The 13,933-nt window shown below is 45.9% G+C and overlaps 1 protein-coding gene across 5 annotated transcripts in view; it reads right to left on the reverse strand.

Moving 5' to 3' along the window:
- The window catches only part of GRHL2 (grainyhead like transcription factor 2), a 142,915-nt gene that overhangs the window by 18,682 nt on the left and 110,300 nt on the right, over positions 1 to 13,933 (reverse strand). For all 5 annotated transcript variants that reach the window (XM_032468103.1, XM_014566110.2, XM_032468105.1 and 2 more), the window contains exons 10-12: positions 13,163 to 13,250; positions 12,536 to 12,675; positions 8,068 to 8,099 (exon numbers count right to left, since the gene is read on the reverse strand). In XM_032468103.1, coding sequence (XP_032323994.1) covers positions 8,068 to 8,099; positions 12,536 to 12,675; positions 13,163 to 13,250 — 260 coding nt within the window. The remainder of the gene's footprint in view (positions 1 to 8,067; positions 8,100 to 12,535; positions 12,676 to 13,162; positions 13,251 to 13,933) is intronic.

The raw sequence follows: 13,933 nt of genomic DNA on the forward strand, positions 1-13,933 counted from the left end.
TGGAAAAACAGACTGTCATCGAAGAGAGGTCATTGATGCTGAGTGTCATGGACTGCACGTGTCCCCTCAAACTCACGTGTTGAAGCCCTAACCCCCAGTAGGATGGTATCCGGGGGTGGGGGCTTTGAGAGGTAATTAGGCCATGAGGGTGAAGCCCCCATGATGGGAGAGTCTTTATAAGAATGGGAAGCTCTCCTTCTTCCTGCCACATGAAGACACAGCAAGATGGGGGTCTGCGGGCCAGAGGAGGGTCCTCACCAGACACCTACCATACTGGAACCCTTATCTCAGCCTTCCAGCCTCCAGAACTGTGAGAAATAAATTTCTGTTACTTAAACCACTCAGTTTATGGCATTTTGTTACAGCAACCCAAGCTGACTAAAACACCAAGAAAATGCTTCTGCGTGGAGTTTACTGTCCTTTAGGCCCTCAAGAGAGTAGGTACAGATTTTTAGAAATTTTTATCTCGCTGGAGATTCCTGGAAGCAGGCACATGAAGCGACACTAGATACACAGCTCAGCAGAATTGTTAAGACATGGACTCTGGGTCCAGACTACCTTCGCTTAAACCATTGCTTTGCAATTTACTAATTATGGAAACATGGACAAGTTCTTCAACTGCCCTGAGCCTCGGTCTCCTTGTCTTTAGAAGGAGGCTGTTGAAAGAATTAGATGAATTCAACAGATGTAAAGCACTCAGAGCTGCCTGATGCACTGTAAGTGCTGCTGAAGGGCTAGTTCGAGATGACGATGATAGCGATGCTGGTAATTAAAGCTGGAGAGATTTGAGCAAGAGAGATATGGGAAGACCACATAAGGCAAATAATTTGAAAGAGCTCCAAGTTTCCATTCACCATCAGGTAGCAAATAGTCCAAACTACCACTTTGGTCCAATTTAAGGGCTGGGGCCGGAAAAGCTTCCTGCATGGGATACTGACATTCCATCAATCCCAAGCTTCCAAGATAATACAAAACCCTGCCCCAAAGCCAAATCCCTGTTGGCATCACTGTCATTAAGAAGTTTCTTATCAAGTTGTGGTGTATCTATACAATGGAATACTACTCAGCCATAAATAAGAATGAAATAATGCCATTTGCAGCAACATGGATGGACCAGGAGATTGTCATTCTAAGTGAAGTCAGAAAGAGAAAGAAAAATACCATATGATATCACTCATATGTGGAATCTAAAAAAAAAAAAAGAGAGACCCAAATGACCTTATTACAAAACAGAGACAGACTCACAGACATTGAAAACAAACTTGTGGTTACTAGGGAGGAATGAGGGAGGGATAAATTGGGAGTTCGGGATTTGCAGATACACACTACTATATATAACACAGATAAACAGCAAGGTCCTACTGTACAGCCCAAGGAACTATATTCCATATCTTGTAGTAACCTATAATGAAAAAGAATATGAAAAGGAATATATGTTTGTATAACTGAATCACCATGCTGTATGCCAGAAAATAACACAACACTGTAAATCAAATATACTTCAATATAAATAAGTAAGTAAGTAAAAAATAAATAAATAAAAGAAGCTTCTTATCAGTTCTCAGGTCGAGCTAATAGTAGGGTCTAGTGGTAGAAAGAGCACATGGTATGAAACTGTGGACAGTCCAACAAGTATTTCTATTCATTCTAATAGTGTGAAGTATTAAACCAACAATGCTTTAGTTTACCACCTCATACCCTAGATGGTCCAAAGTTATGTTTATCAGCTTTAATAAGACCACATTTTACAAAGTGCTTTTCATCTCCTTGGTCAGTTAGGTCTCATGAGCACTCTGTGAGCCAGCGGGGCAGGGACCAATCTTATCCCTAGTTCAGGGACAACCAAGCTAAGGCTCAGGGTATTATGTGTCTTATGCAGAGCAATGCAGCTAAAAAGTGAGAGAACCCAGCGCTGAGGGACAACTACAAGACAAAGCACCCACTCAGTAACCTGAGATGCTGATGAGTGAGGGCATGAGAAATGATATTAAGGGTCAGCATTTTATTTTATTCCTTAATAAAGTCAAACTATGGAAACAACTAGAAGAAAAACTCAATCTCAAGTCCCAGCTGAAGGTGGTAATAATCCCCCTATCTTCCCCTCACTTTTTTTTAAATCATAAAAGCAGGTAATATTATTCTGTCATGTCCTGGAACCAAACTGACCATGACCTCGGGAGCAGATTAAAAATCCATTCATATGGCTATGAGTGACCAGTAGGTGAACAATGGGTAAATAGCCTGAAATATCACCAGGCACTCATGCTGTGCCAGGGTTCCTAAAGTAGTGGTTTTCTTTTTCTCACCAAGAAAGATTTATTTATATTTTTCTAGTTCTTGTTGAGCTTTGACAGCACCCCATTCTGAGCCATGACAAACTTTGCCATTAAAATAACATCTTGGATAAACCACATTTCTCCTGGGGGTTCAGAAATGCTTTTTCACACTTTCAAGCCTATAAACCCAGTAGGGGTCGATAAGCTTATGTGGTCTGAATTCAACTGTTTCATTTCTTTTCAAAGCAAGATGAGAAAAGATGGGCAGATATGTCTGCCCCAACGGATAGATGACAAGAGCACAGATTCCAGGTCTCCTGGTGCCCTGTCCAGTCACACTGGACTGTACACATAAAGACGAGCACAAGGAGTAGGTGCTTTCTCTGGTATCACTCTCCATCCTACTGGCACAATGTGTGGATAACACGTGGAGTGACTCCAGGTCCGGCAACATATGAGGCCATTGCCTTGTGCGGTCAATCTCAGGGAAAGCAAGTCCCTGAGTTATAAACAAAGGACTGCTAAGTTGCATCAGAAGAAAACTGGGAAGTTGCTTGGGTCTGAAGCCTGAGTCTCTGCCTGAGTCTCTGCTTATACTTGGCAGTGTTGAGCCCTACCTGCCAGACTGAACTACACAAGGCATCGATGCCTAGTGAGGAGGTGCCAAAATAAAGCACAGAAAGTAGCTGCAGGGACCACGGATGCAACTCTGCTTATGGCCTATGTTAAGCCAATCACCAATTCTGCCCTAAGGAAATTAATGCTCCTCCCACCTTGTTAGCCTCAGAAAAGAGGTCTTCTTCTGTTCAAGTCCTCAAAAGTCTCTCAAATGATGGAGTAGACTCTCAATTAATTTATTCAACACTAAAATCACTCTTTGGGGAAGAACCCAAAGATACGTGCAATTAAATTAATAAAGTAAGTATCAGTAATCATTGATTCTTTTGGCTATGTCTGTAAGTTTACCTAGTCAAGTTGGCCCAAAAGATTTAATTTATGTTTTCATCTTCACCTTGGGAAATTGGAGAAATTGCTCTATATTTGTAATCATCTTATATCTATGTATATAGGTGGCAAAACACAGGCCATCATAACTTAAATTTCATGATTTGCTTAGCATCCCTGAGAATCTTATTGAAGAAAAGTGCTTGGTTACCTGGGAAACTGCTCCTTTAAGGGAAATGGTGCAGAATTCTAGAATTTTATTTTGTGCTGATGAACACGGGGTGATGACTTCTCAGGTCTGATATTATGCTGATTAAGTGCACTCCCTGGTGATTGGATGATTATCGCTAACTTCCCTGGAGGGTATTGAATTTTAGCCAAAGTGTTTGCTTCCATGGAAGATGGCCACCCAGAATTGCCTCTTTCTCAGCAACACTGCAATCAAGCTCATGGTTTGGTCTGGCAGCATCTACAGGGCCCTCCCGCGTGCAAGAGGAAAGGCAGGAACCTCTGCTGGAGTCACTTAGAAACCAATGAGTGAAGTCACTTTGAGGAGCTGAGAGCCGGGGTGGAACCAAACTGCAGGGTTGCTCTGCCCCGCATTTGCTTCTTCTGGCTTTTGTTTTGCTAAAGCCTCAGGCTTTGAGATTATACAAGGGAGATAGTGGCGTGTCTTTGAGACAAAGCAAGGAAATGAGAGATTCTTGGAGAAGATTACAGTCTGAGTGTCCCAAGCAGCATCATGACAATGGCAAGTTCTGGGAGGGAGACCACTGTCTTCCAGACACAGGGATGCCCAGATTTCCCAAGGATCCCTGTGCCCCAAATGCAGTGCGAAGCCACAGAGCTGCTAGACTTGAGGGGACCTCAATGCAGGCTGGATCAGGGGGCACCTCAGTGGGGACCAGTGAGGATCAAGGCAAGAAGGGCTTTCCAGGAACTAGAGATCTGATGGAGATGGAGACCAGACCCCCAGAAACAAGGGAAATAGCATTTCTCTCTGTGCATGATACTTGCATATCAATTTCCATATTATTTTGGGAAGGAAGAAGCCGTTCTCTCTTCCCCATGAAAGCCATTCATGAATCCCTGGTTAAGAGCCCAGCTCTACAGAATATTCTTTTTGTCCGGCTTGTTCTTGCTATTATTCTTCATATTCCTTTCTTCCATTTCTCAATTAAGCATCATTTATTCAAAGCCTGAAAAGGAACCTTAACAATAATAATAGCTATGTTTTTATGAAAGCACCTTCTGTGTATCAGGGCATTTTACATATTGATGCTTCTGATAACTCTAGCAGGTAGGTATTAATATTTGCTATTTTTAGATGAGGGAAATTAGGCCCCAAAAGGTTGTTATTGTAAGTTACAGAGCTTGTAAGATCAAGGTAAGACTCAAGTCATGGCTGGCTGGCTCTAGAGCAGTGGTTCTCAAACACTGCCACACGTTAGAATCATCTGGGGGTTTTAAAAAGGTCCCCGTGCCTGAACTGCACCCCATCGCTAATTAAATCAATATTCCTGGGGGCGGACCCTGGACATGAGTATTTTTTAACTCCCCGGGTTGATTCCGATCTGCAAGAGACCTGTTGCCAAGAGCTGGTGTCCAAAAGCCTCTGTATCTAACTGTTGTAGCCCCTCCCTAGGAAGCAAGCCTGCACGGGGTCTGTGACCTCCGAATTCAGCACTAAAAGTCACCCTCAAAACTCACTTATCTTTAGACAGAGAGGTAGGAACAAACAGGAGTTGCTCTTTCTGTTTAGTTTAGGTACTTGGCTGATGAAGCCTCCTGAGCCCACCCCACCCGAATTTTCTCCAGTTTGTCTCTTTAATTGCATGCAGGTTTGCTGGCACTTCTGGCTGAAAAGCTCTCCTCCTTGTGGACAAGTCTGTGCCTGGCCACCTCGCTCGCTTCGGACTTGCTGGGAGAGGGCTCTGGTGTGCCTCGGCGGGCTGTGTCCTCCAGCTGGCGCTGTGTGAATGAGGGTCTCCAACACGCAGTTAGATGCTCTAACGCTAGCTGACTCACTCCTGGCAGGGAGTGAGGAGACCCGGCCAGGCAGTCCTGACGAAGACTGTGTGAACACCAGCAGAGCTGGCACTCCTCAGGGCTGGGTGAACTGACCCCCTCTGCCAGGTACTCTCATCTGGGCTTGTCACAATCTGGGTCCCAAAATCCAAACGATGTGCCTTTGTCAAGGCGAGGGAGCCATCACAATGAAGACCCGTCTCTCCACGGCTGCCACAGATGGAGAATTAAGAGGGTTAGGTGATAGGGCATGATGGGTAAAGGCCGGCGATGGGAGTGCGGCTGGACTTGGGGTCAAGTCCTGTCTCTACCACTTACCAGCTGTGCAGCTTAGAACAGGTTTCTTAATCTCTTGAAGTTTCAGTTTCCTTATTATAAAGTGGAAGTAATTATAGTACTTCCCCATGGGAATTTTGGAAGAATTCAATAAAATAATGCATATAAAGCACCGAGTATAGTGTCCAGCCAAGGTAGCCAGTGAATGTTAATGGTCACTTTCACACATGACGATCGATCGCCAAGTACCTACTATGTGTTAACACTGAGGCCCCAAGGCTACCAAGAGTGCTCAATCGAACTCTAATTAGAAGACGGGTAAGAGTAAGAGAGTTGGGCCTCTGGCCTCGTGATTATGCAATAACAGAGGGTAATTTTTCCAGAGAAGACAAGCCAAAAGAGTTAAAAGTAGGTCAACTGGCCACCTAAATGTTGCCAACTTGCAAGGCAGGACAGTTAAGCTGAGATAGATTTCCAAGTGCACACGTAGGAACATTTAGGTCCCAGACAGTTCTCCCTCATAATGCTCAATTTTTTCACAAGAGATCTTAGAGACCATCTTATACAAAATCTCCATGTTACAATGGAGGAAAACAGAGCCCAGAGGTCAGGGGGGCGGCCCCAACTTTCCCACAGGTGAGTGCAGCCCAGGCGTGGAGCGTAGGCTTCCCCAGCCCAGAGTCAACGTCCCTTCCATGGCGCCACAGCGTCCCTTGTAAGACATGTGAATAACAGATTACAATTGATGGCGCTGATCATCTCTGTTCATCCCAGCCACTGGAATATGTTATCTACGGACTAAGAGGAAAAGAACAATCTAATAAGGTATTTAGGAAATTCAGAACACAGAGGTCAGATCCTGAATAAGGTTCTGCTCCTAACCAACTAGGGAATTACTTGACTTTTTTGTGATTCCCTGTCCTTTAGGACAGAGGATGGCACGTGTTTTCTGCAAAGCAAATATTTAGGCTTTCCATGCTGGACGGACTCTGCCGAAACTATGGCAGAATCTTTGCACTCAGTTCTGCTGCTGTGGCACCATGGCAGCCCTTGACAAGTCACAAAGGCACTAATGTGGCTGTGTGCCAGTTAAACTTTACTTACAGGCACTTGAATCTCATCATTTTCAAGTGCCATGCAATATTCTTTTGGATTTTTTTCAACAATTTAAAAATGTTTGCAGACAGAACAAAACAAGTAGTGGGCCTTGGTGTGTCACTGGCCTGCCATTTGCCGAGCTCTGCTCTGGAAAAGGGACTCAGGACTAGCTGGTCCCCTCGCTTCACTTTGAAACGTTTTATAAGTAAATAGGTTAGTTATATAAGCACAGGGAAGCCCTGGTTTGACTATAGTTTGAAAAAAAAATGATCTAGAAATTTTAGTTATGCATATGTAATGAATGCAAGCCACGATTTTAGTTGTACATATGTAGCGTAATGTAGGTATTGAAAAATGAATGTAGTTCTAGATTGCATGAAGAGACAAAAAAGCATTCAGGCCATATGAAAAAATTATCCCAATATGTGGTTCAGAACACATGTATTTCTGAGAGCCAACTGTAAGGAGACCATTAACGAATCTGGTGGTTCCCCCAGAGAGGGAATTAAGACCTTGAGAGGTAACTGTGTCCGAGTGAGAAGGCAAGGATGACACTTATCCAGAGAGCAGAACCAGAGCCACTGGGTATCAGTCAAAAGAAGGCAGACGTCAGTTCAACAGACAGACTCTCCGGAGCTGGAGCTGTACCGCAGTGCAGTGAGCCACCTTGTACACAGGGCGAGACTCTCGCCTCACATACAGGGTGAGACCACCCAGATTATTCCCACCACTGGGGACATTCGACTGGAAGCTGGCTGACCACCTACTAAGGATGCGGTGCATGGTGTCACACTGCTGAGGAGACGAGCTCAGCTAAATGACCTCGAAGGTTCCTTTTTGGATCTAGGAGTCTACACAGTGAACTAGTGCATAGAAAGGCACGAGGCAGAGACTTGATGTGCAAGATGCTGGGAGGCTTTAGTGCCCTGCGTAGCCCCTCTCTTACCTACAGTCCTAAGGACAGTGACATGATCTTCAGCCTTCTCGGCTCCCATCCAAACTAGCCTCACCCGAGACCACCCAGCTCACGTCCCCAAGGAAGGGCTCCAGGAGGTGCGTGCAGGGGGCCCAGGGAGCACAGGGTAGGACAGCCTGTCTCCCTGGCTTCTGCCTCGAGCTCGGCTTGATCTTGTGTTGGGGCCAAAGATTGCAGTAACTGGATTATCAACAAAAGGGTGGAACTGGAGGGATGTATGACTTCAAAACATAGCTAGCTATTCAAAGGCAGATCATAGGAAGGAGAGAGGGTAAGAGAGACTGGGAAGGAGAATGGTCTCGCCCAGCTTCCTCCCAGACGTTGACCAGAATCAAGCCTTTCTTAGCTCTGCGTCCAGAGCTGAGAAGGAGTTCCCCCTCCCCGCCCCCGTTCCCCTGTGCCTGGAAACCCATTTCTACTGACACAGACTGACTTCGGGTGTTTTAGTGAAAGGGCTGAGTGTCTTACCCTTCTCGTTCATCATCCGTGTTGTAATACACCTGTGGAACAAAACAACAGGCTTACTGCCGGTCACACACCAGAAAGGGAAATACATTCCATGACGCACAGGCCTTCCTGTGCATTACACTGTCTCTTGAAAAAGACAAAAGACAAACCTGTTTAATGATGCTGTGCATGTGTGTCTAATACAAATTTAACCTTCTCATAGCCTCCCTGGGGTTAATTCTTAGATTTTAATCAACTCCCTATAGCCCCTAAGCCAGATCTTGGGTTTGACAATGAGGAAATATTTAAGGAAGATCTAAAAATCACTGTTTAGAAAGGTCTTGGAGCAGGGCCTGTGAGTAACCGATCCCATCCGGCCCGCAGGGGAACTGACTCCAGGCAGTGCGCTTTGGCGAGGGGAGGGGAGCAAGAGGGTCCCCCGGCAGTAACCCCAGATCTCTGTTTATTCCCCAAAGGGTCCTCGGTTACCCTGGCATCCCATAACCACAAAAATCCAGGAGTCAGCTATCTTCAGGCTGGGGAAGGTCATTTCACTCTAAGAGGTATTCTGATCAGAAGGCAGACCTCAGAAAAGAGACTTCTTTAGGTGGTCAGCATGGAGGCAGGCAGAATCAGATTTGAACAAATAATGAAGCATCCTTATTATTTGATGCGACTCAAGAAATCCAGAGGGAATCTGCTACGTATGTTAAGTCCTCTTGACTCAGTTATTTATGAAAATTAATTGTGGGTAGCCTTTTGTGAGCTTCAACTGTGTGCTTCAGGAATATTTTTGTTTGGGTGAAGAACAACACTCTAGTATCCCACATTCACACACGACCTTTGAAAGTCACCTCTGGTTCTAGGACATTTCATCGCTGTCCCTGCCACAGCCACCTGGGAGTGGAACAGCCGTGCCTAGACTGACAACCTCTGTGCAAACTTCCTCAAAGGCTCTCGGCAGTCCCCGCGATGCTGCCAAGCCCAGACTTAGTTATATAACAAAGCTAGTTACCTGGAACTTTTTGGGAATGAGTCATGCTAGTCACTAGCCTGGATTTCCACCGGGAACTTCTTCCTCTTAAATTTTCTTAGTGTCTATTGTACTGTATACTTTGTTTCTTTTTAAAAAAAATTTTTTTTTGGTTTAGTCCTTGGGGATTTCCCCTGTTTTCTTTCAACTTCAGCTATGCATTCAGCATGTCGTTTCTTCTTAAACAGAAAACAGTGAAGATAAGAAGCTTCCTCCTCACCACCCTAAGTCTCAGTGTGGCATCGGAGCACCTGTCGTTGGGATGTGCTAGTAACGGGACCACCGCAATGCACACTGAGTGACCCATGTGAGCGAGAGAGTCTGGGCCATGGCACTGCACACACAACTGGGTATCAGGGTAAAGGACGGCTCTCTGCAAAGGTGACTAGGGACCCCAAGCTGGAAGCGGCCTCCTCTTAAGCATCTTCCTGGCTCCTGAACGGCCCCTCCTATCAACACCCTCGCACTGTCATTCCTCCCCGCCGCACGTAATGACCTAGTTTCTCCTTGGTCACTTGCAGGGCTTCTTGCACGAATTTAATTTCTAAACAGTGTTTCTCAAACTTTCGAGTGCATAAGAACTATCTGGAGACTTTGTCATAAATGCAAATTCCATGAGCCCCCCCCCCCCCGGAGGGGGCGGATTTTAATTTCAAAGACCTGGAATGGAACGTGGGAACCTGAATTCTCATCAAGAGTGCCCGTGATTTGGGGGAGGATGGTTTACCAGCCATGAGTGGGGAGATGGTTCTTGAGAGTGTGTGTGGGGGAATGAGGTCCTCCTGGGGTTCAGATGCCTAAAGGAAGGCTGATACCTGCAAAGTACCCATTACCCAGCAGCGTGATGCCTCTGCATCCCACAGTTTCTCCCAAGCTCCCCATATCACTTGCTTTTAAAGGCATTCCCAACGAAGGCCACATGACTATCAGGGCTTCAGTGCAAGGAGTGGGAGACAGGATCTCCACTGTGCCTGCACGTTGGGCTCACGCCCTCGTACAAGGTTTTGATAACCGTCTGATGACTATTCCAACCTACTAGTGCATCAATGAGGTAATGAGGACGGAGAGGACATGCGGGCCGACAGTGAAAATACCTGCTCCCCAGCCCGTGTCTTTGGGTGACCACAGCTGATGGGCCTTCCACATGGCTTGGGGTGCTCACTGACCATGAAAGCTAGACGGCTGCGTGCTCTGAAGTTGTGCAGAGCTGCCCTGGGCTGATTTTACCAGGCTCACGCTTGCGGTGGTTCCTGAGCTGCCCACTATCACCTGCCTTCCTTTCCTGCCCACCCTGCTCCCTCATGGTAAAGCTGGCCCAGCCTTTGACCAGCCATGGCTGGCTCTTGCTTTGCACGTTAAAGCTAGCCAACCCCTGCCCCCTGCTACTTCCAGCGCCACGGCACTGCCCTCTTCCCTCCTGCCCCTGGACCCGTCTCCCAAGGCTCCCAGCGCTTCTAAGAAAAGGCAACCTTCAAAGTCCCAGCCAGCCTCCATAGGTGCTCCTGTCTTTTGACCAAGAAAGCTGATCAACCAGAGGATAGTCACGTGTTGTTCCAGGGCACAAAAGAGTGTGTTCCTTTGTGGCCCGGCTCTGGCAGGCTCCCTCACTGACCCCCTTAACTCTGACTCCAAGGCCACAGGCAAAGCCTGAGGCTCTTCAAGGGTGGTGCCCAGACAGCAGGACCCTTTGCCGATGCCCCAGAGGACTCTAACTGGGCTGCCTTACAGACCACTGAAACCAACAAACTGTGAAGACTACGCCTTCTTTCTGATTCAGCCACAGTCTAGGAGCCCAGTTCAGGACACGGAGGGGGCAAATGAGGCCAGAGGACTGACAGTCCCGAGCAGCCAGATTTGGTCACATTTTCTCTGAAGACTCATTTACAGCTTTGTGTATTTCAGGGGAATCTTGCCAAGAAAACAGGTCAGGCTGTCAGCTTTGACACGGGGCTGAAGCCAGAATCATGACAGTAAACAATAAGAGCAATTTAACTCAATTCTCTCCTCTCTTCTGGAAAGTGTGGACACCTAGCTTCAAAAAAAATCCCACAGGCAAAGACTGTAAACACACAAGTCACCACCATGTTATGGGGAATTTGAAATAAATAAAATTAGGTGCCAGCACGCATATCTTAATAAATCATAACATCTTCCTTTCTTCTTTGGGTCCTTTTCCTATCAAACAAGTAAGACAAGATGGGAAAGTTAAATTTTAGTGGAATGTGCTCTAAGAAAAAATCTATAGGTATTTTGTTACCATGTTGTGTCAAGAACAGCGACAGAAAAGTCCTGGTTGTGTAACAGCTTTGTCTCATACATATAATGAAGTGACACAGGGGACAAACTTCCTCAAGAGAAAGTTAAGCCAATAATGATTTCTCCTCTCAGACTAAGAGGAGAATTCCAGCGAGTGTCTTTGAATGGAAGAAAAACTTGAATGTGTCAGGAAGCACCTATTTCTTGAAATGGACCTTTCCTCAGAGGACTTGGCTTTTAAACAAAAACTAATCAACGCTAGAGTCACTAAACCTACTGGTTTGGTGAAAGGCAACTCTGCCTAATGCTAGGGAAGTAGTTTTTTTTCCCACACAATTTTAATTTATCACATAAAATAAATAACACTAACAATATTACTAAAAGAAAAACAATCACCCATCTCATAACCCTACTCATCAGGTATCACAATTTTTCCTGATGAATTTCAGGTACGTATTTGGAATCACAGTATAGACACAAATGGGTATTCTATTTTTTATCCCCACTAAACACTATCATAACTGGTTCCTGTGTTGCTACATCCTTTCCATAATTATAATTTTAGTGGCTGCATAATATTTCACCAACTTGAGCTACCAAAGGAGTACCTATTGGGCATTTATGTTATTATAATATTATCTCCATAATTTCACTTGTACATATACCTAGAAGACAGAAACTATTTTTTTAAAGTCTTGTCTACAATCTCACTTTTCTTTTGGTGTAGAATAACTTACCTATTCAAGAGTAACTGTTAATTTACTAAGGGAAAATTTGTTGATAGAGTTTTATTTAATCAAAGAATTCTTCCTCTTGTGCCACTGTTAAAAGTTACAGGTACAACTTCCCACCAGTAGATGGAGCTCCATTGCATCAGGCGGATCCCACATGACAAAAATAACAAAAGAAAACTTTTCTTAAAGGTTACCAGCCTCCTTACTTTCTTCCTCTTTCACTTCTTTGTCAACACTTCACAGATAACAGCTCACTGTCTTCTTCCCCTTACTAAGTCGGTTTCCTCCCCTGAGATGTTCCTTTCTATAAAAATTCCATTTTCTGTAGGAAATGACTGACTTTTTGCCCAATGCATGGAGTGGAGGTTTTATTTTTAAAGTCAACAGTGCCTGAAGTGATGCTATCTGAAGGCTCTGCTAGCCCCACGGATGGACGGCAAGTGGATGTTAGCAGGTAAGGCCATACCTGTCCTGTCCTCTGCAGGTTTGCAAAGTGAACGTCGGGTATGAAGAGGACTGGCTGGGAGTGCAGATCGGGCATCGTTTTGAAGTAGGTGATGTCGCTCTTCTTCTGTAAGGGTATCGCTGCCAACTTCCCATCAGAGGCTGGACACGATCACAAAACCCACACATGAGCGGGCTACGAACGACTGAGAGCTCTCACCTGTAAGCTCTAGTCTTAGCCAGAATTCCTGATTGTCTCCTCTGAAGTTTCCCAAATGCCAAGATGTGAACACAGCTTAAAAGCCTCTCCTCTCCTACCACCAAACTAACAGAAAGAGCGGGACTTCGAGTGAGCTCTCCCGACGGGGAGCTCCGGTTCCCTCGCCCCCCTGTCCCTCTCTGAGCCCTAGATTCCTTGTCTGCAGAAGGAGGGGGTTGGTCTCTCCATATTAGAAAAGCCCCTCCTTGCTCAAACACTGTGATCATGTGATTCTGTCTGCTTCTCACAGGGATGGCTCACCCAGCCTCCACTGCTAGGGAGAAGAAAGCCGGCCCTCGCATGTCTGCGTTTTACTTGCAACCCCCTCCTTTCCACCCGTTCCCCAGGGACCCAGGGCAGCGAGGCCCACCCCTCGGCAGCCACACTCACAGTTGTTGCACTGGGTTTGGGAGGCCTGGCCTTTCCCCTTCTTCCTGTTCTGCTTTCTCTCTTCATCTCGGATTTTTCTTTCTGCTCCCTGACAGGGAAAAACAAATGCAGACAAAGCCGCACATGTGACCAGAGCATGCAAAAAAGACCTTCTGCGCACAAGTCACAGGGGCGAGAAACCACACGCGGGCAGGAGAGCAGGTGGCTCCATCCCCTTCCCTCTGGTGAGGCCAGGCCTCGGCTCTGAAGGTGGAGACCGGCCCTTCGTCTACCCTACATTGCTGGCTTCCAAGGGAGCCACTTCCCCCAGGTTTCCCCCCCTTTTTGGTATCTTGCCTATTTAAACAACTCTAGTTTTCACTCCCTACAGAAAGACCAGACCCAGTTCCCTATCCCAGTGAAGCCGCTTCAGTACCTTTAGTGATTGTAATAAAACGTCATAGGACGAAGCATTGGCCCGTCAACCTCATTCCTAGGCACGGAGAGGGCATTAGACTTGAGCGTGAATTCCCTATACAGCTTTTCCTTTGCTCGCTGGTATGGAACTTTCAAAAATCATCACGGTAGTGAAATGAAGGAGGGCGTAAGGAAACTGCACAGGATGTAAGATCACTTGGTCCATACGAGTATGATTTTGGGTTTTGCTTTACTATGTTCATATGCTGTTGGAGATGGTGCTCATTCAACCAAATAGAGAAGAGTTTGGTCTGTTCACCTCCTTTTTGCCCCTCTGTTCCTTGTAATCTGACTTTTTCATTGGCTTCTCTTGCC

The sequence above is a fragment of the Camelus ferus genome, chromosome 25 (genome assembly GCF_009834535.1).
Source record: "Camelus ferus isolate YT-003-E chromosome 25, BCGSAC_Cfer_1.0, whole genome shotgun sequence".
Classification (NCBI taxonomy): domain Eukaryota; kingdom Metazoa; phylum Chordata; class Mammalia; order Artiodactyla; family Camelidae; genus Camelus; species Camelus ferus.